The sequence below is a fragment of the Mirounga angustirostris genome, unplaced genomic scaffold, assembly GCF_029215605.1.
Source record: "Mirounga angustirostris isolate CCGP_5_RB_7025 unplaced genomic scaffold, mMirAng1.0.hap1 SCAF_14, whole genome shotgun sequence".
In the NCBI taxonomy this organism is placed as follows: Eukaryota; Metazoa; Chordata; class Mammalia; order Carnivora; family Phocidae; genus Mirounga; species Mirounga angustirostris.
The window spans coordinates 13,895,798-13,923,531 of NW_026991722.1; the positions used below are offsets into that span (position 1 = coordinate 13,895,798).

At 34.5% G+C, this 27,734-nt stretch overlaps 1 protein-coding gene across 5 annotated transcripts in view; it reads right to left on the reverse strand.

Moving 5' to 3' along the window:
- Positions 1-232: 232 nt before the first annotated feature.
- Positions 233-27,734, reverse strand: part of RELCH (RAB11 binding and LisH domain, coiled-coil and HEAT repeat containing) — a 108,028-nt gene continuing 80,526 nt past the window's right edge. For 3 of the 5 annotated variants that reach the window (XM_045886602.3, XM_045886601.3, XM_045886600.3), the window contains 9 exons: positions 27,457-27,563; positions 26,392-26,491; positions 21,403-21,485; positions 20,562-20,625; positions 18,999-19,137; positions 14,715-14,831; positions 10,144-10,232; positions 6,915-6,985; positions 233-1,943 (listed from right to left, as the gene is read on the reverse strand). In XM_045886602.3, the coding sequence (XP_045742558.1) occupies positions 1,823-1,943; positions 6,915-6,985; positions 10,144-10,232; positions 14,715-14,831; positions 18,999-19,137; positions 20,562-20,625; positions 21,403-21,485; positions 26,392-26,491; positions 27,457-27,563 (891 nt within the window). In that variant the 3' untranslated portion in view covers positions 233-1,822. Of the gene's footprint in view, positions 1,944-6,914; positions 6,986-10,143; positions 10,233-14,714; positions 14,832-18,998; positions 19,138-20,561; positions 20,626-20,826; positions 20,910-21,402; positions 21,486-26,391; positions 26,492-27,456; positions 27,564-27,734 lie in introns of those variants that run through there. The other 2 variants (XM_045886603.3, XM_045886605.3) reach the window with 2 other exon arrangements.

The window sequence follows — 27,734 nt, forward strand, 5'->3', positions numbered from 1 at the left end:
ATTTATTTATTTGACAGAGAGAGACACAGCGAGAGAGGGAACACAAGCAGGGGGAGTGAGAGAGGGAAAGCAGGCTTCCTGCAGTGCAGGGAGCCCGATGCGGGACTCGATCCCAGGACACTGGGATCATGACCTGAACCGAAGGCAGACGCTTAACAACTGAGCCACCCAGGCGCCCCTATAGTGTTTCAAAATGAAAATAAATACACATAGCCAGAAACAAAACAAAAACAAGTATGCAAAAACATTTTATTTATAATAGATCAACATTTTTGACATGAAAGGTAGCCACTTTCAATTTCTCAGGAATGCCTAGAATCCAACCGTTTCTGAAAGACTAGTTAATTTTAACAATTATGTCACTATAGGTAAAAGAAATAATTTCAGAATGAACTTTTTTAAATGGCTTTGTTTATGGCAACTTATTTTATAAGCTTGACTGTGTGGTAAGCTAGCTTTCCCAGGAAGTGAATGTAATCCAACTATGTTCCAAGTGTATTAAACCAGTTTATACAACAAACATGAGAATCACCTATGTATCAACTGTGCTCAAACAAGAATTCTCTTTATCAAAATATTCATTTTTCAAAAAGGCCTCACATTAACCCCTCAAACCAATCACCCACTTCTATGTCCAGTACCACTCTTTTCTACTTCAAGTTGCATTACTTTATAGACAACTGTCAAATTCCAGTGGAACTGTACACGGACTTAAGACTCTATGTAATATATATCAAACACAAGAATAGTCACTGACTTTAAGGGACAAGGTGTTAGCTAACCAATAATAATTTAGCTAATGTCATTTTTAGTTTAGAGGGAAAAAAGCAGCCCCCAAATGTCCTTAACTTTTCGGTACTTCTCTGTAACACACAGAATGAAAAGATAATCTCTGAAATTAAAATCATTAAAAAATATCTTAAATAAAATATTTTACATAAATAAGTGTTAAATTTCAAATTCAAACCATATTTTCCTGTGTATTTAAATTTGGGAAGGAATTTCACAATTATCAGCTCTTTTAATTTACATTTATTTTTGAGTATTTAAATCTACTACACATCAGTTTGCAAAATTCACCTTGGTTACCACTTCCTGTGTTTATGTGCTGTCTTTCTTCAGGTAAGTCCATTATATGCATGAAAGTGCTGGGGAGGTTTGAATAGCACTTAAAGAATATTCATGAGAGCTCTGAAATGTGGAAAGTTTCATTATAATCTACTTACTGTAGGATTTGTAACTCAAATTCATCACAGCATTATAAAATACTGTGTGAATGGAATGCACACAATTCCTACAGACACACAAACTGAAGTCCAAAAGGCACAGAGTAATGCTGGTGGCTCTTTCTAGTCAGTTAAGAAACAATAAAAAGTCTGCATTATTCTTTCATAATTTAAATACTTAAGTAATCTCCACTTTTATTACTTTATAACAATGACTTCAAATTTACATTATTTTAAGTACCATCGTAATAGCTTAGTGTATAGTACAGATACTTGCTAATATCCCATCCAAAAATTAAAAAAAAAAACACCTCTTCACTATATGTATATATATAAAAAAAATTATTCTGAAAGACAAGAACATAGAAGAGGGACTAGGTACAGACTATAAACTCAATTTTCTATCACCACAGTTATAACTCCAAAATTAACAGATATACAGCAATAATCAAAAGCAGTGCAAATATCTTTGGAGGTTAGGATAAAATTATAATGCAAGAACATAAAATAAGGATAAAAAAGGCAAGTACTTCAAGTACAAGGAACCAGTCTGCTTGAGTCCATCTTAGTGTTTACTGGGGGCTTCCTTCCTGCTTTTACTTCTTTCTCTGAAACACATTGGCCAACATGGCACCTGATGTTGTCAACTGGCCCATTTTGTTCAAAAACTTGGTCTTTGTATCTTCACTTACTAAGCTTGCAGCAATTGACATTGAGCTAGGAAAGAAATTTTAAAATTCAAGTAAAGCAATTAAAAAACTAAAATATCCATTTTTTCATTTCTTCAGTAGTAATAATGTTAATAAATACATTCTGAACTGGTATCACAAAAGGGAAACTAATATTTACGGACAGGAGTTTTTATGGACCATACTAGGTTAGGAGCTTCATGTTCATCGTTTCTATTAAAGGAAGCAGAATGGTGTAGAGGTTAGAGGCAAGTCTGCAGTGAGACTGAATCTTGGCTCTGTCATTTGGCAGCTGTGCGACCCTGGGCAAGTTATTTGATCTCATCTGTAATGTAATCCTCATCTGTAAAATGGAGATAAGTCTATTACCTACCTCATAGGTCTATTAAGAATTATACAAGTGCATATAGTGCTTACGAGCAGTGCCAGGCATGTAATAGCATGCTGTAAGTATTAAGTTAGCAGTTCTTCTTCTTATTACCAGCATCACTTTAATTCTTATAGCAACCCTGGAAGATAGATATTATCCCTATTTTCACAAATGAGTAAATTAAATCACAGTGAGGTTTTATATACTGTGCTGATAACAATCTTATGACATTACTTTTGGGAGGACAGGGCAGAATGTCTTCCATTGCCACTTGCATTAGTTTCAATCGACAATTTTAAATCCATTTCTTCTTCTTTTTGAACAACCTTTTGTATAGGGAGTAAACACAATCTAAATCACTACTGAAGATTGCTAATTTATCATAATACCAAACAGAACACTGATCAGGTACAATTTTTCAGTGATCCAACAATAAACCCAGTTTATTGGCCTGTGGCTTTAGCCAATATGCTTTAGATTACTCTGATTCAATTTCCTCAACTGAAAAATACAGATTGCAATTACTATTGCAAAATATCTGAGGACTAAAGGAGAGAGTATGTTTGAACATGTCAAGGGCAGTGAATGCTGAGGTGTAGGAGCTCAGCAGATGTCCACTGAAGCTACAGATGAAGTACGTGCTGCCACCAAGGACTTCTGGTTTTCTATATTTCTTAAAGGTGTGTGCTGTGAATTACAAGTTAAATGCCAGACCACGACTCCCATCTTGAAAATCTATTCTTCCCACAGCTCTTCAGCCAGTACACCAACCTGGCCTCTCCCTTGTCTCTGACTACTTATCCCCTGCTGCCTTTTCTCTTCCCACAAAGTAATCCTCCATAAGGTTCAGCATTTGGCTCCCAGTTCCTCAGTTACAAAACTTACTATTGAAACCTTCTCTTGAAGTTTCAAATATCATCTCCATAAGGAGTGTGGGAAAAGTGTCCTATTACTCTTGTTTGTTAGATAAGCTAACATCAAGCTTTTTTTCGCCCCCTAAATTTAGAAATGATCCACCGTTTTTAATCCCTTATCTGTTAGTGGTTTTACTATTTTCCTCTCCTCCCAACAGGGAATATAATGGCTCCCTCTCTTCTATTTAGACCAATCACCAGGAGTGCCTGGCTGGCTCAGTCAGATGAGCACATGACTCTTGCTTGGTCTTGGGGTCATGAGTTGGAGCCCCACGCTGGGCTTGGAGATTACTTAAATAAATAAGACTTAAGAAAAAAATAAAACCAATCATCAAATCCTGATTTTATCCTATGAAACATCTATCATTTATTTTTATTTCCAATGACAATATCTTCCAACTGAATTATTCCAACAGTCTTAGATCTGGTCTCCTTGCATGATCAGATTAACTTCTGAAATAATCACTTCTTCATATCCTATCCCTTCTCAAAAATCTTCAATGGCTACTTACTACCTACAAGATAAAAGTGTGCTTGGCATTCAAGAAACATAGCAATCTAATTCTTGTGTGTGTGTGTGTATGTGTGTTTTAACCAACCATTACTGCTCAATTTCTAGACCTCCCTGAGTCAAGCTTGCCGAGTTTTTGTTCAAAACATTTTTAACTTATCTCTTCCTTTCTATCTCGTGTCTAAACATCCTTCAAATCCTTTAAGTCCTAGATTTTCTCTAATGCCTTTCCTTAATGTTCCAAGTTTACAGTTTTGTTTTCTTTCTGTAGAACAATACTGTAAGCTGAAAGGAAAGCACGATTTTAGTTTGCATTGAGAAAAATAGGATACAGGGTCAGATAATACTTGAGTACTATCATGTTTTAATGATATTCTAACCAGAGGGCGACAAAGATGTTAAAGCATCTGGGACTTTCAGTCTGGGGAAGAGAAGATTCAGAAGACTTAACAAATACCAATGTTACATAAAAAATTAGATATAAATATATATCTGCACAGCTGTATATATTTATATAGCTCTACTGATATACATCACAATCACCTGGAGAACTTATTGAAAATACAGATGCCTTGGCCTAACCCCAGTTATTCTGATTCTTTCCATATGGTATAAAGGACCCAGGTATCTATTTTACACAAAGCTTTCCAACAAAGAACGATTACATTACAGCATTTTTTCTGAAGAGAAAGTTTACATTTTTATCAGTTTTACAAAGGGGTTTGTAACACTCACCCATCTCTCTGCCAGATGATGAAACGTATTTTAGAGAGGAAACATAATAGGAAGGGAGACTTTAACTCAGGATAAGAGTACTTTGTAAAAAATTGCTAAAATATGAAATGGGCTGCCTTCTAAGGTAATATTGTCTTCTTCCTGCAAGTTTTCAAAGAAATCACAGATCTTTCCTTTGCAACTCATATCAAACCATGAGTTGATTGTTGATTCGGAATCTGCAGAACTTCTTATACCTGACTGATCTTCTTTAAAACAATTTATATCCTAGAATATTTCTCTCTCCCTCCATACCATTCCATTTTGCAAATTAATTTCAAAAGGACTTGGGAAGTCAACTTGAAAAGCCTTGTAATGGCCAAAGATGGGATAATTTGGGCATCAAAAGATAGTAAGTGCAATGCACTGAATTATATCAAATATTTGAAAACACATGAGTTTATGATACTTGAACAAAACAAATCCCCTAACCAGTCACCATCGGAGGGTGAATCAATTCATTATTTTAGAAAACTGGTAAGTAAAGAGAAAGAACTGAACATTTACCTTGCCTTTACTATAAAGGTTTCTTCCCTTAAGTATTCTAGCTCACAAATGAAAAGGGAAAGATAGAATGTATTTAGTAATAGCTAATGAATTAGTGGAGCTAGGTATTGATCAAGAACAGATGTTAATACCACCAAAAAAAGAGAGAAGTAGACACTGTCTCCCTCATGATGAAAACACACCTCCTCCTATGAAGCAGTCTTGCAAAATAAAGAAACATGCCTTGAATGTGATGATCTCTAGGTCTAGACCCAAACACCACATTTATAGGAAATACAGAGGAACATGTTAAAACAACAAAAGGGAAATGCAAGCAACCAAATTCAGACTGTGGGAACCTCTATATTATGAACAAAGACTCAAGTTCTTCAATAAGTACGTGAAGAAAAAAACAAGATAGAAGGGGAACCTACTGATTAAAAGAGACTGAAGAGACATGTCAACTAATTGCAATGAATGACCTATGGATCCTGACTCAAAGAAACAGACTGTAAGGAAGAAAAACAAACAACAGATCACTAATGACTTTTATAAAACAATAAGAAAATTGAACACAGGCCAGATAACTGATAATATTAAGAAGTTGTTATTTTGGTGTTAATGACGTTACATTTATGTTTTAGAAAACAGCATTTGTCTTTTAGAGATACATAACAGAATATAGGAGGGGGCTGGATGAAATAAAATTGACTATGAGTTGATAATTATTGAAGCTGAGTGATGAGTACATGGGAATTCACTACATTATTTTGTGCTTATTTGAAATTATCTAAAAGTTAAAAAAATAATATCAAAGATCTGAATAACATGGGAAAATATGATTATGAAAATAAACTTTTTTTTTTTTAAGGAAGGTCATATAACTGAAGTAATCTTGGGAAGTTATTACGATATTTTTCTCTTTCTTAATTCCTACATGCTACTTAATGAAATTTCATTTAGAATGCATTTCACATATAATTCTTCTTAATTTTGCCCCCAAACTTTTTACATTTTCAACTGATAAGGCACCAAATAATCTTAACACTTAAATGTATGACAAATGAACAAAAGTGTTTGCTTTGGCATTAATTTTATGGCTTATGTGTTCAGAATCGAAGCCTATCAAAGTATTTTTACTGTTTAACTTTCCATGGCTACAATGGTAGGAGAGTTCCTACCATCCCAGGAGGCTCAAGAAAGGGCTCTGACCTACAGTACGAGGTAAAAAGCTGCATATGTGGGAGAGGCTGGGGGTGTGGGGAGGTAAGTGTGTGTTTCTGGGTACCTAGCCTGATGGGATGACACACTTATTCCTGGTTGTCAGCTTTATAAAGGAAAAACCTTTGAGCTTTTTATGCCTAACAGTTTATTTAAGATTAACTGCTCAAGGTTACATCAACAAGAGATAAGAGTACACACAGTCTATTTGTAAGTTACTTCCTCTCCTGAATGCTCACCTTTACTCTTTCACATCTGTGATTATATTTTAACTTCAATGAATCTTCGAATTCTAGTTACTTTGATTAGGAGCATGTGAATAGAACATTCACAAGTTTACAATCCTTTATGCAGTGAATCAAGTTACACCTTATAATTCCTGTCACAAATTTCTAAGAAAGTATTTTGACCAGTGATTCTCAAATCCAGCTATCTATCACATCGTCTTTAGCTTTTAAACATCTAGATCCCTAGGCTGAATCAGATTGTTGAGAGGATGGCACAGAGCATGGGGCAGAGATCTAAATTTTAAATTCGCCGTATAATTCTGATACAGATGGTTTATAAACTGGCATTTGATAACAACTGATTTGAATAATTTTCTTGCCTTCCAAATAAATGACTGAAAAGTAACACAAAATAAACACCATAACCATCTATAGAAAATTTAGATAGAGAAATTAAGGTTAATATGAAGCCTTAAAAAGAGAATTAATGTCTTACCCTTGAGGCTCTTGGACGGTCTTGTTCTCTACTTTTTGTTCACATTCTTTTATCATGGAACTTAAAATGACCTGATTTCAAAAAAAAAATGACTTTAGTGAAATACTTTTTAGTGAAATGACTTTAGTTTATAATAGTGAAATGCTATTACTTAATCTAAACCTTTTAATTTAATTTTTAATATTACCACAAACTAATGTTTATTAAAAATGTAACATTTTGGCAGTTACTTTGTTAAAGAAGTTCACATTAGATTGCTACACTACCTGCAGAAACAGTTTTAAAAGACCTCAATCATATAACTTAATAACTGATTTTGATTTTCACTAACCTTCCAACTCTGACTTCAATTCTCCCTTAGTTTTTCCTACCTCTAATGTTAAAACTTGTATACATCTATACATTTAACATATACACATACCATGATCACACATATTTTCCCAGGAAAAGCTGTTTGTCCCATACCCCTTTGCTTTCTCCAGGTTGCAAATAGCAAGATGCTCTATTTTAATGTCTAGAGCAGGGACCAGGTATAGGTCTGTGGCTACTAAAATGTAACTGGGAATACAATGGGCACCTAAGAATTAACATCATTTTTTCAGGGAGACTGAGTGAGTGATGGAAAGGGTGGAGGGATCTAAGCTGCTCCTCCAATTGCTGGCGACCACACCAGAAACTGGTCTTCTGAATATTCTTGACCCATATTTGGGCATGGAGGTCACTACACAACAAATATTTATTGTCACCTACTATGTGCCAGGTACTTTTTTAGATACAAAGAATGCACAAACAAAACAGACAACATTCCCTCCTTATGGAGAGCTTATGTTCTTGACAATAAACATAGAAAATAGTAAGTTATATAGTATATTAGAAGGTGATAGGGCTTTGGAAAGAATATCAAGTAAAATATAGGGTACTAGGAGGCCAAGGTGAAGAATGTTACAATTTACATGGAGGTGTCCCAAGCAGGCTTCATGGAGATGACATTTAGGGAAAAGCCTGAGGGAGATGAAGGAGCAAGGAAGAGACACCAGGAAGAGTCTGAGCAAAGGCTCCATCTAGGTGAAAGTTATGTCTATCACATTCTAAGCAAGGAGGCCAGAGTGGTGAGTGCAGAGTGAGCAAAGGAGAGGGTAGAAGATGAGGTCTGAGATGTGAAAGAGGAGAGAGCCAGATCTTAGACTGCCTTGCAGATTATAGTAAGGACGTTGGTTATTAAATGAGACTTTTGTCATATGCATGTTAGATCTAGATTAATCCTTTTTTGAATCTTTTCTGGTTTTCCACTCTTTCATCTCACAGATTATATATTTTGTCTGTTTAGCTAGTTTTTGCTTTATTATGTTTGGTGGGAGTTTTTTGTACTTTCTCTTCTGCTCCCTGCATTGTCTCTGTTTCCTCTAGTACCCTCTTTCTTGCATGTATGTTTTCATCTCCATCTTTGACGTTAAAGGTTTTTCTCAAATGGTTGGTGATCTTGGGATGCCCACTGAAGACTGGGGCACTAAACTGCTGATTAAAATCTCTTCATGCATGAATAACTTCACTTTAAGGTAAATCGGGCACAAATCAAACTTTCTGTCAATCTTTTTCCCCTGTAGGTATAATTCTGACTGCATTCTTGGATCCAAGAAGGGGAAAGGTAACAAGGTTTCCAATCACTTTGGCACATATGCCTTCACTTAATTTCCCTCTTCTTATAGCACTCATTCCTGTTCTCAGCTACATGTTTAAAAGTAAAGCTCCAGAGTTCTACCAAGGTTGGAAAGGGAATCTGGGAGTCTGATCCTTTGAAAAACTTTTAACCACTCCTATTTTCAGGCCAACCTACCCTAATGGAGGGTGGAGAAATACACCTTATAATATCTTGTTTCTTCTATTCTGCAGGCTTAGCCTTCATCCTGGATGCAAAAGTCCTCAAGAAAATGCTCGCAAACCAAATTCAGCTTCATATAAAAGGAATTATGCACCATAACTAAGTGGGATTTATTGTAAGAATGCAAAAACTGATTTAATGTCCAAAAATCCATTAGTATAAAACAATGAATCAAGAGATTAAAAGAAATAACCACACGATCCTCTCAACTAAGGCAGAAAAAACATTTGACAATATCCTACACTCTTTCATGATAAAAACAGTCAACCAGCTAACAATAAAAGGGAACCTCCTCAACCTGACAGAGGACATCTATAAAACATACCAAGCAAAGATTGAAAAAAACCACAAGGAGAAAGAGATAATTCCCACTCCTAACTTTAATACAAGTTTCAAGAGCTAATAGAAGCAGATCACAAAAAACTGATAAAAATGTAGGAGAATTAAATCTTAATTTACCTTATTAAACAAAACCCATGGATCCATTTTTTTTGAAGATTTTATTTTTTATTTGCCAGAGAGAGAGCGAGAGAGAGAGAAAGAGAGAGAGAGAAGCAGGCTCCCTGCCAAGCAAGGAGCCCAATGTGGAACTTGATCCCAGGATCCTGGGATCATGACCTGAGCTGAAGGCAGACGCTTAACCATCTGAGCCACCCACGCGCCTCTCATGGATCAACTAATAATAGAAATGAGAATCCAATTTGAACTGAATGATAGTGAAGATACAATGTAGCAAATACACAGGATGTGGCTAAAGGAATATGCAGTCTTAAATTCATGTATCCAAAAAGAGAAGTTTAAAAGTAAGTAATCTAAGCTTCCTCTGTAGAAAGCTGGAAAAATAGAAAAAAAAAAAAAAAATCAAACCCACCATGATAATGGGTAGATAAACAGCATGAAGATACAGAATACGAAATAAATGATAAATGGTTTTGGAGGAAACAAGGAAGACAAATAGAATAAAAGAGTTATAAGGAAATGGAAGACAGAAAATGGAAGCTTTGCTTCTAAGAAAGTTAATGGTCAGAGATCAAATCGCATAGCATTTTACAGATTAAAAAGCAATTCATGTACATTAGCTGATTAAATTCTAATTATATTCAGTGAAGGAAAGCATGTAACCCCTACTATACAGAGTTAAACAGAGGATCAAAGATGTTAAAGGAGTTTTTCAAGATCTCCTAACCAGTAAGTAAAGCCATAAAATGACCCTATACTAGATTCAAAAGAATTAAGCACAACATATCATAATTGTGCCTCATATAAAGAATGCAAGTCTGTAGAGGAGATAGTAAAACACAGGAATGTGGAACAGATAATCACAGTGGCTTAATCATCGTGGTGGCTCACCTCATGCTCTGGAGAAAGATGTTCCATGTCAGTCCGTAAACATCTGAGACCAGGTAAAAAGTGATTAACCATTAAATCCTCTGAAATGACTTGAGACAAGGCAGTTAAGGGAATTAAAAAAAAAAAAACAAAATGGTTATGTCCAATAGAACAACAGAGTAATAATAAAAATGATCCCTAAGGCACGCAGATCACTTAGAGCAAACAGGTTTCCCTCAAGCACGATTCTCATTTGTTGAGTTAGTCACCTACCAAGAGTCAATTGTGTTTATCCCCACGAATCCCTTAATGTCAGTGGTCTTCATTATTGTAAAACTACATAATTTAATTACATGTTATGTAAACACATGCAGTAAGTGTAAAAATTCAATCATGTAATTTAGTTGGATGCTTAAATGAGTATGAAAAGTAAGAAAATTAATGTTTCCATGACAACTAAGTTGAAAGGTTTAAAAGAATTGGTAAAGGCCAATTGCTTAAAATGGTGCTGTTTAATTATGTTTGTGTGAAGCAACTATAAAAGACTAGGAAAAAGATAAAAAACTAAAAAAGGTCTATACCCAGTATAAGAAATGTTTCTGGATCCTCTTTAAAGAAAACTTAAACTGAAAATCACAATTACATTATGGATGTGGTTTATCTAAGAAAGATGATATTTAAGTCTACTAAGCAGACTCACACAAAAGAAAGACCTCAGTCCTACATAAAAAGATTGGTAAAGAAAATATTACGTATTTTAAGTTAAAATAAGTTATATAAACCATTTTCTTGATTTCCTGCTTTAAGCATCCTATTAAACTGGCCTACTATTGGTCCTAATTGAATTGGGTAAGAGAACTTTTACTATAATAACATAAGTTTAGTACTAGTTATATTTCCTGGTCACTTTTGAGTTTTAGTTGATTATCCTGACATTCAAAAGGATCAAGAAAGCAGGTATATTTCTCAAGAAAACAATTCCCTTTGTTTATTCACAGCACATTCTTACCTTATCATAGTTGTTAGCCATTTAAAAATAGTTCTTATTTAATATTATATATACACTATATTAAAGTAAAAAATGCCAGTAAATGAGTTCCCTTATAAAGATGAGTTAATTAGTCTTTTTGGAAAAAAAATTATGAATTTCATTAATTAAAAAAAATTAGTATAATAACTTTTGCCTTAAAAATACAGTTATGACCAGGGTGCCTAGGTGGCTCAGTCAGTTAAGCATCTGCCTTCGACTCAGGTCATGATCCCAGGGTCCTAGGATCAAGCCCCGCATCGGGATCCCTGCTCAGTGGGGAGTTTGCTTCTCCTTCGACCTGTCTCCGAGGTGGTGCTCACTCACTCTCTCTCAATTAAATAAATAAAATCTTAAAAAAAAAATTTACGTCCTAAATAAACTTTAAAAAATACAGTTATGAGTAAACATTATTTGTAAATAAGACTCCTATAATGAGTGGCTTATATTTGTTAAGTACTAAAAATATAGACATCATTTGGTTGAACTAATCCCTACAGTCATAGAGATGGCTGCAACATAATGGCTATGTAGTCTTGTTTTCTAGATATGGGGAAAGTACCACCAAAATGTAACTGTGAGTGATCTTTCAATTAGTAGTTAAGAGTCTGATCGGGCACCTGGGTGACTCAGTTGGTTAGGCTGCTGACTCTTGACTTCGGCTCAGGTCATGATCTCAGGGTTATGAAACCAAGCCCCACATTGGGCTCCCCACTGGGTGTGGAACCTCCTTAAGATTCTCTCTCCTTCTCCCTCTGCACCGCTCCCCTACCTGGCTTGCACTTTCTTTCTCTCTCAAAAAAAAAAAAAAAGAGTCTGATCTAGAGAAGTATGGGCATGGAATAAGAAGCTGAAGATGGCCTTATTTGGAAGTAAAGAGTTACGTCTCCTCCTCTTTCTACTCACTGTTTGTTTATAACTTTTCCCTGTGGAATCACAGGATCTTTCTTAAGGGTTGGAAACTTAGAGGTCATTTTATCCTATTTGATATTAGGAATCACCTCTACCTCATCTGTGAATGGCCATAAAGCCTCTAACTGCTAATAATGACAGGGCATTCATAGTTTCGTAAGACAGATCACTCCATTTTTAAATAGCTAAATTAGAAAGTTTAAAAAAAAATTTTTTTTTAAAGATTTATCTATTAATTCTAGAGAGAGAAAGTGCAGAGGGACAGAGGGAGAGGGAAAAGGAGAGAAGCAGACTTCCTGCTGAGTGCAGAGCCCGACAGGAGGTTCAATCCCATGACCCTGAGATCATGACCTGAGCCAAAATCAAGAGGTGGACGCCTAACCAACTGAGCCACCCAGGCGCCCCCAGAAAGTTTTTCTTATAAAATCAGACTTTCTGTAACCTTCTTGTTAGTGTTAGCTCTACACCTGAGTTACACAGTGTGCCTAAACTTTCTTCTATGTAATAACCTTTAAAATAATTTTTGAATTACTTTTTCATCCCCAAGCTAGCTCTTTTCCAGGTTAAACATTTCTAAATTCCTTCAAATTTTTTTAAAACAGATTTTTTGACTTATCACTGTACTTAATGTTAAACACTACAGTTTTTCCATGTCCTTATTAAAATATGATATCAGTGCTGAAAGGAATACTCTTGTGTTCTATCAGCTCAGAATGCAATGGAACCTCAGAACAGATTCAGATCACAGAACAATGTGATTTTATTGTGGCCATACCACTCCGTTGACACAAGTACAAGTTATGACTCATGTAGAACTAATACTTTTAGTACTTGAAGTGGGTCTGTTGTTAAGATGTTCTTCCCCTTACCGTATTGGTGTAAAGACTTTATTATATTTACTCTATATTGTGTGCATACCTAAACACACAATAATACTCTTTCTATACAGATTCTATGCACTTAGAAATCACTGACTTGCCTACTTGGAATATTTGGTTTTATACAGCTACAATTTTTGATCTTTTGACTTTCCAGTTTCCCTTGAGGCATACTCTTTTAGAAACTCTCTGCTATATAAGGTTATACATAACTTTTGGCTTAAGTTTCTAAACATCTATTTTCACGAAGTCTAGGGAAGGTATAAACATAGCAATATTTTCTTGCTTTGGAATACAAACTTTGACATGCCATTATTATTTTCTTGAAAGGGTCTTGTTACTTCTCCATTACTAAAGAGTTCTTCCTTGCCAATTCAGAATATCACTTCCTCTTTTTGCTTCCTCTATCTTCCCTAAGTAGAAAATGCCAACAAGATAAATCAAGAATAGTAGTAAGTTCTCCTTTTAGTGGAAATAAACTTATAGAAGATATACGGATAGTTGAAATACAAAATTACCAAAATATGGTGTCTCTGCCACTTTATAATCTGTATTGTAAAAAACATGGCTTACATCATCCACATGAATAGGTGATCTATAGTAGATTCCTAAAAATGAAATGCTCTCAACTACTCATCCAACTTCAGGTTTTAACATTTCCAAAGGACAAATAGCTCCTTAACAGCTCTATGTTTCTACTTTCCCTATTTGATTTATTCAAAACAAAACCTCCCACTGGAATGTTCCAGTTAAGAATCCAGTGACAGTGAACTGGTATATACTAAAACACCAATCAGTGGTATTTTGGAACATATTTACCTTATTTAAAATTACTTGTTCACTTGACTTATTACTTCAAACTGGTATATAATAATATGGAACCATAAATATTAATCCTGAAACTTCTTTTGTCCTCTGTTTTCTCCTAGGAACCTCTCTCTACTGTCATTTTTTTCTGTTATAATCAGAATTCTCTGATTATGTTGTCTAGCATGTACTTTTATAGTTCTGTTTGCGTATTCAGCCTTTCACTCCTTTTTCAATCTCTTATTTCCTTTCTTGACCTCGCCTGCCTTTTAGTGGGAGAGCAAAGAAGCTACAGCTCACTCTGCCCATCTTTATCTTTGCTTCCTTCTTAGTTTTATTTTACTAGGCCTAGGATAGTAAAGAGAACATGTAACAGGACAGCTGAAGTTCTTTGTTCTAGTCACAGTTTTGTTTTTAACTATAAAAAAACAGAAGTCACTAATGTCTTTAAGCTTCAGTCTAATCATTTATAAAATGTACTGGTTGACATGGGTTAGATGAATTTTGAGTTTTCCTTCAGTTCTACCATCACTGGAGATAATCAGCCATGTTGGCACTACACTTCCTCAATGAGTGGTATCTCTCCATAGCTTTCCACGGGATACGGATGGTTAAACATTCACGGAAAAACCTAAATTCCAGAACACATACAAGGCTTCCTTTTGATTAACAGAAGCTTCTGCTATAACTCATTTCTTGCTCAGTTACATAGCCAATTAACATAGATAAAACTTTAGTCAGTGTTTCAAAATTATAGAACATATAAGCACAGAGGACTTAAAACCATCTTTTAAAATTACGAGATGACTAGAATAAGCAGTGGGGCAAGTCAAACCAAATTTTAATTTTCTATAACCTTTATGTAAGTAAGCTGAAGAAAAAAACACTACCTTCCAAACTTTAACAACTGAGGTTCACTGTATGATTAGTTATATAAATATAGATACACATTAATAAAGCAAGGATACAACAACAGGAAAGTGCACTGTAGGCTTCAAAAAGATGGGTAGCAATATCCAGTCTTTTAGAATCCACAATTTGTAAATTGTTCACCAAGGCTAACTTATGCAAGTGTGGTATAACAACTGAAAAAAGAAGAAGAAATTGTTAGATTTTTATCTAAAACATTGTATACACTCATACATTAAACAAATTTTTTATTTTAAAATTTCATTTTAATTCTAGATGATTTCAAATCCTTTACTTGCTTTTTCTTACTAGAGAGGAAAGCATGTTTTTCAGAATAAAAACATTTGGAAGGAACAGAACATAGCACTGTCACTATAACCTAATTACGAGGATGTCTACAGGTCATTTGGCCACACTGAAATTAAATTTCCCAATTTGAAAGATGAAAACCAAATAAACAAATGTAAACAATCTACCTCTTGTGTTATTATTATCTTTACAAATTAGTTTCTTTATAAAAATCAGGTATTACCACTGCTATTAAACAAAGGACAAATATAGTATACTTATTCTTTTTCAATATCAAATTATTTCACTCCATAAAACAATTCTTAGCTTTAGTTTCTCAAATTCTTAGCAAGACCAATGTCAAATAGCACTGATGGTTTAGTTCAAGTCACTCAAAGGGCTCAATAATCTTCTGTCTCAATAAATAATATAAAATTTCAAAAATATAGACAACCTACTGCTCAAATAAAAGTGATGGCCCAAGAAACAGTATCCAATTCAGTAGCAATGAGCATCTCTACGGCCTAAGACTGTGTTTCCTAAAATACCAGTTCCTAGTAAAACCAGGGTTCCTTGGAGAAATGGTTTCAGGATCAGTGACTATTAAAGTATTGCTCACAGGGTCCCTTTCTAATCTCTGCTTGGTTGGGGAACCCAAAACACCACTCATAAGCACATACTTCTGATCAACTGTAGTGACTTCTTTCATGTTTGCATTGAGTTTATGTATGTGAAAGCCACAATCTCCTCCTATAAAAACCTCCTGCTTCCTAATTAACACACTATAATTACAACTTTTACACTTACGTTAGTAAATGGCAAAAAAAAAAAAAAAAAGGAAAATTAGAATAACAATGGCCATTTTTAGGGTATTTTGACTTGTCAAAATTAATAACAACATACTTAAGAGAAGCTCTAGAAAAAAATGGGAGGGGCGCCTGGGTGGCTCAGTCGTTAAGCGTCTGCCTTCGGCTCAGATCATGATCCCAGGGTCCTGGGATCGAGCCCCACATCGGGCTTCCTGCTCTGTGGGAAGCCTGCTTCTCCCTCTCCCACTCCCCCTGCTTGTGTTCCCTCTCTCGCTGTGTCTCTCTCTGTCAAATAAATAAATAAAATATTTTTTTTAAAAAATGGGGAGACAAAAACTCCAAACATTCATTGATTTCCCACTGAATTCACTGAAACTCCAGTTCACTAACTGGCATGCTGAGGCCTCAACAAAATGGTCTCTCTAGAGAATCTTTGAGATTCACTTCTACCCAAACCTTTAGAAAGTTCCTCGAACTTCTTTTTCTATTGACACATGGCCTCTTTATTCCTTCTGCTCCTTTTCTGACCTCCTAAACAAGTAATCCTTTCCTTAATGTTTTTCTCAGAAACTCCGTAACCATACTGCACAATAGCCTCTTAACTAGAAAACAAATCTACGGAAGTTCAACTCTAGAGCCAATTAAAGGCTATAATTAAAGATCCTCCTAAATCTCAAAAGAGACAAAAATTTACTACAGAATTCAACATTTCATTCCATACATATTATCCTAGCTACCACATCTGTAGCAATTAATTTACTTAATTGATAACTCCTCAGATGGAAATGAATGGTTAAAAGATCTCCTAACGAAGATATGCGTAATTCTACAACTCACCTTCAGTGGGCAAGGAAAATAGGAAATGCACAACATAAGGCCATTGCAGAAGCCTTTCTCTTAAGGGCAGATTGGACAGAGTCTACACTACAAACAAAATAAATCAATAGGAGACTTTATAAAAATTGATTTCAATAAACTTTCAAAAAATATTTGGGTAGGGGCGCCTGGGTGGCTCAGTCATTAAGCGTCTGCCTTCGGCTCAGGTCGTGATCTCAGGGTCCTGGGATCGAGCCCCACATCGGGCTCCCTGTGCACTGGGAAGCCTGCTTCTCCCTCTACCACTCCCCCTGCTTGTGTTCCCTCTCTCCCTGTCTCGCTCTGTCAAATAAATAAATAAAGTATATTTTTTAAATACTTTGTATGCATTTATTTATTTATTTTTATTATTATGTTATAAAAAAAATATTTGGGGTAGATCCAACAGCCAAAGTAAAGGGAATCTTATCCTCTTTTTTTGTAAATGGGCTCAGAACTGAAATAAAGAACTTCTAAAAAAAAAACTAATCTGAAATGTAAAATTGCTATGTTAGAAAATCTCCAGCATATGACTGAGCATTTTCAGAGGGCTTTATAAAGTAAAAAAGCTGAAAACAAACAACAACAAAAGGCTGAATTGTGTTCCGGATAAAACCAATGGCCTCTGAAAAAAATCAAGACCAAAAGGTCCTGTGATAATGAAGAGCTGGGAAAGAAAAAAGTCCACTGGATGAATCAATGTCCTCTATTCTCTAAGAAATAGAATGACAAATATCCAAAATGCCACTCTAAGGAAGATATTACAACTCAACAATACTCTGTCCTTCTTCTAAACTCCTAAAAGCAATTGTCTATAAATAAAGATGGATAACAGTATGGAATCCTTGTCAATATGGGTTCTACTCTACCATTAGCCTTATTAACATAGTACCTTAAAGTCTTCAGGGTAAAGTCTTAAAGTAAAAAGAAAGCCAATTGACTGGACAGTAAGTACAAAAGAAAAAAAAAGTTGTTTTTTTTTTTTGTCTTGCGGGGGGCGGTGGGGGGAGTCTGGTCGTACCAGAACGTGAAAGAAGATTGTATAAAACTTAACTGTGGGTATACATGAAATTGTAGAAGGCCACAGGGATAACAAATGGTTTATTACACCTATTCAAGCAGTGGAAACGTCTATCGTCAATCTTTTCCCAAGCCAACCTTTATTATTTTGGGACCGTTATGAAAAGAAAATGTCTTCCTTCTCTGCGATGCATAAATCTTTCTTTTGAATGCACAAAAAAGGTTAGATCATGTTCTAGAGAGTTACTAACTCGACAGCATGGCACACACCAAAGACTCATTGCCTACTTAGCCAATTCCTTGATCCAAGAGCTAAGACTTAGTCTCTCCACTTCAGAACAATGACACCCTCAATAAAGCTAGTCAAAGTACCTTCAGAGTTTTTACTAGAATCACCTACAAATCTGATGTTACAGTATATGGAACTATCCCTATTGCTAGCTAAAATACCAAACCTTTTCCTGTTAACTAATCGTGAAATATTGCTATTTTCTCATGTTACCAACATTACCCATTAAAAAATAATTTCGTGATTGTCTTTCTGTAGCTCATTAAGTGTTATGCCCTCGAAAGACCTTTTGGACAATGCTGTCCAATTCCTAACAATATTTTTTGTTGATGACACTTACATTAAAAGTATCAGGCCAGATATGCAACAACTAGACCATGGGAGAATCAAATTTTGTTCTAGAAACCAAAATGACTTTTAAGAAGCCAAACTTGTGGTCCTCTCTAGGGCATGTCAAATTGCTAAAAATTAAAGGACTAAAGTATAGCAATGATAACTAACACATGCTTTTGGAGTAATAATTACTGGACACTTCGATGCCACTAAAAGAAATCGCCGTCATAAAGGCTGAGGCCCACAGTAAAAGAGGTATTATAGAAACTAGAGAAAATGCTTTAGCAGATAATTATGCAAATCATTTAGCAGATGAACAAACTGTGCATTAAAACAAAATCACTGATCATAGCTGAATGCCATGGTAACTGGAAGAAAAGCATATTTTTCATAAGAACACATCTAGAAACACATAAAAATTTCCTTAAAAATGAGAATTACATGGTAAGCTTTAAATAGAACATAGCATAGTATTTTGAAGTTTAGTTATTAAAAAATGTTTTATGAATAACTTGAAATTGTTTATGAGTTACTTTTCATATGTGTTACAGCAGTCAGTATATAGTATAGAAACTATCCAGTAACGGTATTACTGATCAATTCACAACAGTCCACTTGGTTCACTTTTAGCTTTCAGTAAATGAAAGATAAAGTGTAGAAGGGCTTTAACATAGGACAAATCCTGAGAGAAGCTTCTGGCTTTGATTTACATTACAATTCAGGAAAAAAAGGTAGAAAATGTAACTTACACTCATCTCGGAACCTTGGTTCTGCATTAGGCCCAACTCTACCAAATGTTTTTATGATCTCTGTATGCAAAGAATACTGGTCTTGGTACTGAGGGTCTTCCAGAAAAGAAGCCAACTGCATTTTCACCCTTTCCAGCAACTTAAAATTGGATATTGTACAGTTATTTCACAGAATATTAAAAATTGAGTAAAGTTGTTAAAGAGAATGTTACACATTAAACATGGCTTGCAGCATGGGTTCAAATGGTTTATATCAACATGACAGTAAAAATTTGCAATTAAACAAGTACTTATTTAGTCTTTTGGTTCAGAAAGGTTTTACATTTTTGTTTATGCTTATTAATTCTTCTTTTTTTATTTTTTGAAAATACAAATATTCCCTAACAAATTGTAAAAACAAAACCCCCCACAGTATTTAGAGAAAAACAGATAAATTCATAATGATTTTGTATCTACATTTTAATTTTTAAAACCAATCACAGTGTAAGTTACCCAATTATTCACCTTCTGAAAGCAATGAGTCATTAATGACTTACATCTTACTCACATTTCCCTAAAAGACATTTTTATTTTAGGATTTAAGAACATGTTGAAATTCTGCCAAGACTGCAAGCTTTGCAGAATGATACTTTTTAATGTTGCTTCACCAGTGAAATATATAAGGAAAAAACGTAAAACTTTCCCCCCTGCGATAACTAAGTTGTTTAATTTGTTATTAAAAAATCTTTATGACAAAGGAACTTCATAAAATACTGTTTCCTTTTTTGGGGGAGTAAAATGTCTGTTTCCATTTAAGTGGCTATGTAATACAGCCACAAATGATTTATTTTCTAATCTATAGGGTTTTTCATTTGTATAAAACATGTCCAATTTGATAATAAAGAATGAAATTTTGATACTAATTTTAAGAAGTGTCTTATAGTTAATGTTGCAGACAGAACCTAACAAACTTGAAATTAAATCACAAGTTTCTAAATCAAAATACACTGTTAGGAAGAAAGACCGTGATAATCTCCTCAAGCAGGCCTAACAGAGGGTTGTCACAGTCATATGCACTGCAGTGACATGGTACCAGCCCACTAGACTTGCACCTTGGTATCAATGACACAGTTATGAGAACAGAGGTGCCCTCTAGCCTCCATTTGCTAAACTGAAATAGGTTTGTGTTCCTAAAGTTATCTAGCAAAATCGTCTTCAAATCTGTGCAAAATGGCAATCAGGAATTTATGTAGACTATCTAGAAGTCTACTGGGTAACAGAAGGCTTTGGAACTAGATCTGGTTTGAAGGTTACTCCAAACTGCAGTACTCAGCTAGGCTTAAAATGGAACATCTAAGAGTTGGCTTATATTTAATTTTCTAATTGAGAAGGAAGATAGAGATTTCCTTAGGATATGAAAATATATTTTGGGTAAGGCTCTCATGTTTTCAAATAGTGAGATAGTCCTCTGGCCCATAACCAACTAAGAGATAAAATGCTCCCTGCCCCTTACCCCCGGGTGCATGTATGTAATGTATCATCACCTCAACAGTACATAGATATTAAATTTCAATAATTTCCTACCTCTCTCTGAATAACTGTTTCCATAATAGTGCCAAAGGCTGGAATTGTGGCAATTCTGACAGAGCTGTTAGAATTAAAAAAGAAAGAAACTGAAACTTTCTTTGAGATGAAAAACTGATTATTAAAATGTATATCAAAGTAAGTACAAGGTAAATATACTGTATTAGTCTCTAGCAATGACAAATTAAATTAAAAAAAAGCAGACCAAGAAGAATGCTCAAAAAGACAGACAGGATAACTTAAGGTCGCAGTCTGTGGAACTCACAATTCAGGATCACTGGACAAGGTAACAAGGGCCGGAGCAACCCGCTTGTCAACTAACGCTTCACTCATGCCTCGAAGAGTCAGCTGTAAACCAGTCAACATGCAATAAAAAATGGTTTGGTAAACTGGAATGAGAACTGGGTTAGCTGTGACTGAGGATGGGCAGGCAGACTCATTGGTCTTTCTTGGTTTAGTCACCCACACGAGACATTAAAATGTTAAGCCTTTGGTTCATGCCACTATACTTACTGGTAACAACATGTTAGTGAGATTAGCAGAGCATCCTTTCTTGGCTTGGAAGAAATAGTCCATCAGCATATTCTAAGTTTTGGAAATGTTTATTGAGAATGATATTAATGTATTCTTTTCATATATGGCCTCCAAATGTGACGGTTGACATTAAAAAAAAAAGATACATGAACAGTATAATAAAGTTTAAAATCAAGTGAACATAATCCAATATGATCATTTTAAAGAGATAAATATATTCTTTAATGGATTTAAAAGCTGATGGCTATTTCTTGACAGGCACATTTTGAAAGGGATGCTGAATGTAAAAGGCAGGGATGACACTTACATTTCAGGGTCACTGGAGAGAGTAATGAGAGCAGGAACAACCCTCTGAGCTACCAGAGTTTCATTCACCCCCTTCACCAACAGCTGATTGGTCAGCGCAGGGGGTATTCACAGGTGATGCATGGAAAGAGCAAACACAGTGCCACGGGAAGAAGAAAGGAACAACCAAGAGAAAGAGAGAAAACACAAATGCAAAACCAAAATTAGAAGCTAAGCAAATATTGCTACTAGAGTGCTTTATAAAGGCAGAGAATGCTTAGGAGGAAAATAAAGCTTAAATAGCCTAGCAGTCCGCGAAAACAGATTGTCACCAATTCAATGACAGTTTGTACTTTTGGTCAGTCTCTATGCAATTTTTGTGTTCAATTAAATGCAATTTAAAAGAAAGCTTTTCTTTCTCTCTTTTTTTAATACTAAAAAAAAGATATATACTGGGTTCTACGGTTAAAATTGTTGAAGTAAAGACCAACAAGTTACAAACTGGACTGTTTTTAAACCAAACTCAAATGGCTAGCAGACACCACTAAACTGCTTCTGATTGTTCTATGGCAAGTCAACTTAAAGATCCAGGACAATTCCAAACCTTTTATATCACATAGCTTTCTCTTTTGAGGTACAGAGACATAATGCAGCCTAAGTAGAAAGTATTACGTGTGGGAATTAGATCTGGGTTCAGACTCTACCTCTCCATTTATTAGCTATGTGGCCTTAGATATATTACATAATCTCTTGAAACTCAGTTTTCTCATCTGAATGTGGTGATATTGTTATCTATCTTAAAGGATCATTGTGCTACTAACTACACATAATATACCTAAATATTGTGTCTGACAAAGATTAGGCATTCAAGAAATGTGAGTTTAATTATTATGAGTACTCCATGATATAAGATTTATGATATATTTGAATAAAGAAATTATTAATTAAAAAATTGTTTTGGCTGGTCCAAGTAGTTAACATTTATAGTTTGTTACTTTACATTTCTCTAAAAGCTCAAATGAATAAGAAAATAAATACGATAAGCACAATCAGACCTATTTCTATAATCTAATGATAAAATAATCCATTTAGCCACCAACCCTAAATCTAGAAAAAGAGGACAATATTCAGCAGTATACATTTTGTTTTTAAAAGGGTGACATCCTAATCCTACATTCTCAATTTCAGAATTTAAAAACAAATGAATCCTAAATGCTAATCAATCTGTTCACCTTGTAATGGATCTAGGCCTCAAGGAAGATGGAAGATGCCATGGAATTTTTAGTAACAAAAACCTAATACTGTGTACATGTTAACACATTCCTCCTACACACCATATCAGAAACAGCAGAACTCACTTTATGTGGGATTCTTAATTTTACAATAATCTATTACTATTTAACAACTGATTGACTTTTAAAATCGACTTCGATATTCTGAAATAATTTTTATAAAAATACATGGATAATTAGGCTGGAATAAAATGACAAAAGCACTTTTGCTACTACCTTAAATATTATAGATGTCAAGTGGAAAGAAATAGGGGAAAGAAGTTCAAACACTATTAAATAAACCTTTCTTCTCTACACCACTTTATAAGTAAGATAGCTTAGATTTGAATCAGTAAAGTGTATCTTAAAGTGTCTGCTATCTTGTGCCAGGCAAAAAGCATTTAAAAAAGGGGGGGGAGTAACCTAGGGGACAAGTTAATTTTTCACTGCTCTGCAGTTTTATGTATAATTTCTTTATTAAGATAGAAAATAAAAAAGCAAAATTTAAGAGCTATCAATCAGTATACATTTTACATACAATGTATTGTTTGATCTTTTTTTTTTTTTTTTTTTTTAGATTTTGGGGGAGCGGCAGAGGAGAGGGAGAAGCAGGCTCCCCGCTGAGCAGGGAGCCTGACGTGGGGCTTGATCCCATGACCCCGGGATCATGACCTGAGCCGAAGGCAGATGCTTAACCCACTGAGCCACCCAGGTACCCCTCATTTGACCGTTAAACCTGGTGAGCTAAGTACAATTACTATCAATGTTTTAACAGATGAAGAAATGGAGGCTTAGGGAAGAAGTTAAGTAACTTGTCCAGGGTTTTAGAGGCAATAGGCAGTGTTAGAAAACGGACTCAGCCACATCTGTCTCACAAGCCCCAGTGGTCTTTGAGCTGGCTACTTTTACATGTTTAGCTTCCTTATTACTGATATGAGGAATCATGACATGAAGTTCTTTTCTGCATCTCTTGGGAAATCCATTATGTCACATGATAAAGTTTCCTTATAAATCAATTTCAATAACAATTTGTTACCTCAAAAAGTAACATATTGTCTCTTATTTAACAATGAAAATAATATGACTGATTGGGTTCCCCTTTTTGTCCTGCTATCTGAAAACTTAGAGCTACATTTAGCATCCAATTTCATTAAGTATTGCCTATTATGTTCCTGGTATATCTATTTCTTGCTTTCTTCTCAACAGTTTCTGGTCTCACATTAAAATTTTTCTTTTATTATAAATGTCCTGCTTTTTATGTTTTTATTTTGAATTAATTCGCTTGGCGGGAGGAAGCAGGCACAACTGTAAATTATAAGGTATTAGTATAAAAAAACCTAATGCAACATTCTTTCAGTACGGTTTTGTTCAAAATAAGGTTCACTGACAAAAAAAAGTAACCATTTTTTTTAAAGATTTGTTTATTTATTTTAGAAAGAGAGAGCAAACAGGGGGGAAGGGTAGAAGGAGAGCAAGAAAGAGAATCCTCAAGCAGACTCCCTGCTGAGGGTGGAGCCCAATGTGGGGCTCGATCCCAGGACTCTGAGATCATGACCTGAGCTGGAATCAACCAACTGAGCCACCCAGGCTTCCCCAAAAAAGTAACTTTAATTTCTTCTACTGATGACTTTTACTGGCATGATCACTGAAAATTTTTTATCATAAATGAGTTTGAAAAAATATTGAAATGAATCTCTCAAATTCGACTCAGAAGTTCATAAGCAACCTGAAAGAACACTGAAAACTGCTGGAGCATAGGTATAGTTTCCAACCCAGCACTGACTGTAAACATACAAACCAAAACCAGACAAAAGCCACCTATAAGAAATAAGACAGAAAGAACCCAAAAACAAGTAAAAAGAGAGGATGCTCCATTTTATTTACTTAAAACTATTTCCATTTATATGGCATGTTTTACCAGTGCATACATAATTTGAAAAACAAATGGTTTAAGAGAAAGAAGTAGCTTTTAGGGTCTTAGAATAAAATCCTATGAGAATAGTGTATTAAAGACAGTTCTTTATATAAAAGGATGCTTTTTTCTTTCATGGGTGACTTTTTTTTCAGCATATTGAATAATCAAACATTATTTATACTCACAAGGAACTTTTCAGAACAAACTGAATTTTTTAATTTGGCATTCAACTTGACAAAGAACACTTGATTACAGTTTTTTGGATCAAATATGTATAATAATGGAGGGAGTAACATGGACAGAGGATGTTCAACCTCCTGGTAAGACTGGAATTTTCTTTAGATTTCACAAATCCATTTTACATATTTAAAAGTTTTAGAAGATAACATATTTTAAACATACCAGTGCTCTATTCTTCAAATGACAATGTATCTTAAATTGTGGAAAAATTCTGAAACTCAGGAAAAATTATCTAAAGCACTGAATTAACCAATTCTCTTTACAGAAATAAATGCTTTAAGATTTTTTTTTTTAAAGATTTTATTTATTTATTTGAGAGAGAGAATGAGAGAGAGAGAACACATGAGAGGGGATAGGGTCAGAGGACGAAGCAGACTCCCCGCCGAGCAGGGAGCCCGATGCGGGACTCGATCCCGGGACTCCAGGATCATGACCTGAGCCGAAGGCAGTCGCTTAACCAACTGAGCCACCCAGGCGCCCAATGCTTTAAGATGTTTTAAGAATCACCTGCATATTAGGGATACTTTTAGCTTGGATAAATATATGTTCCTTAAACTGTATGTTACTTCATGCAATAGCATGATTAGGAAAAAAAAAAGAACAGTAATGGTAATGATAGTTAACATTTATTTAGTTCTTATTATGTGCCATACACTGTTTTAAGGGCTTTACAGTATTAATTCATTTCATATTAACAAAAATCCTTTGAGATGGATTCTTATTATTATCAACTTCTTTGTGTAGATGAGGAAACTAAGGCACAGAGAAGTTTGAACTTGCCACTAAGTGGCAGAGACAGACACTGAACCCAGGCAGTCAGGCTCTATGGCAAGACTCAACAGCGATAAGAAACACTCTAAATCAATTTTAGTCTCCAGATACAAGTTCTGGAGACATAAATCAATCAATAAACAAATGAATGGATGAATAAATAAATAAAGTAGGTTATGGCAGCATTTCCTTTATGATGGATATTTCAATTTTCAAAAGATAGGCATTTCAATTTTCATACTTAAGTTGGGTAGGTGGCAATTTAAGAACATCTAGTTAAATAGTCTCTTCTCTCTTAAAAAGTCTACGGGCAGTTAATGTATAGGGATATTATTCTAGATATGACATGTGAGAAAATAACCAAGTGGAAGTAATCAGTAAAGTAAATATTTTCATATTTGCAATAATTGATTTTTTAATGTTATTCATGAATTCCACTAGAATTTACAACTTTAAATATATCTTATATTGTTTTTGTTTATTTTAGTAGCCATTTTATCTCAATAAATAGAAAAGTATAATCAGAAAGATTTATATAGGATGGAAATTAAAATAAGATTTAAAAGAAAATTTGAGAAATAGAACTGATAATAGAATAACATCCAAGGAACCAATAAGGCTAGAAAACATTCTTAAATATATCAAAGCTAAATTTCTGCCCCATCACACAGTACACAACTAGATACTGTTTATTGCTATAAAATATACATCAACATAACACAGTATGCAAAGCCTTTTAAAAAAAACATTCCCTTCTCCTTCTTCCAAAGAAAATCATTATAATCTGAACCGAGAGAAGCATTTGTTTACATACCTCAAACATTCTAGCAGCAGTACATCTCACAAGTGCTGAAGTATGGACAACACCATACCATAAAACAGTTAACAGTAATTCATGGTAGGCTGGATTTGCACTGAAAGAAAAAACTCAGTGTTAAAAGTGAGGGCCACAGTGCCTTACTGGTGTACTGAAAAATACTATACTTATAAGTAATATTGATGACAAAAATATTGGCAAAACATGAAATTATTCTGTATAGGTTTAATAGGTTATATCTAAGATTCTTTAAAAAAAAAAGGAAGTCACCTTATAAAGCTACAAACATAGCATATTCAGGAATTATACTTTTAGGTTCTATAAACATTTGCAATTACGATAGAAATTTCAACTCTTTAATAGCATAAAAGTTAAAATTATAAAAAAAAAAAAAAAGAAAAAGAAAAAGAAAATTTACCTAGGAGGAAAAAAAGAAAGCATTGGACTAAGAGTCAGATGGGTAAGTCACACCTCTGTGGGGCTTAATTTCTACATCTACAAAAATTGGGGAAGCAATACATGTCCTTATTTTGTCATATGTTTATTGTAGGATCAAATCAGATCAACTCAAATCATCTGTAAGGAAGGAACGGTAAGTTGGCTGTGAAGCCTATCCAGATTTAAGGCTGTATTGCTATTAAGTGCAGAGATAAAACTACAATAGCAGCTAGATGATGTGATTATGAGCAGGATTAGGGAAATCAAATGGGACATAAAAAGGAGCTTAATGAACTGGCTTTTACTTGGGGCTACTTTTTCAGTTTTGGAAAACTAAATTTTCTTCAAATGTGAACTTTATTTCTCCAACTGCTTCAAAGAAAACATGTCTGTACTCTTTCCCCTATTCTTTTACTATAATATTTTACAAAATATTAAGAATGTATAAATAAGCAAAACCAAAACCAAAACCAAAACCAAAAACAACTTAGGCCTCAAAAACCAAAAGATTTGGTGTATATGCCAATATTTTTAGACTCAAATTATGTGTTCTATAAATCCAATTTTAAAAACTTTGTATTAGTTAAAAAAAAAACAAACACAACTATAAGCTATTATTTTTACCCCAGTTCCACAAAAGACGCCTTCAGGCTATCAAGAGGAGCATGAGATAATGAAAGCAGGGTCATTACATCTTCTAAGAATCCAACTAACAGTTTTCGGTCTTCTTCCTACAGAGGATAAAGACTGATAATGAATCTCTAAGCAATTAAGTAGAACTAAAATAATAATTTCCTATCTATAATTAGAAAATTTTACCAAATATGGGGAAATATCCAGTCTTAGAAGCATTTTAATTAAAGATATTTATCAAGCATATCTATGACCACAATGGTATGAGG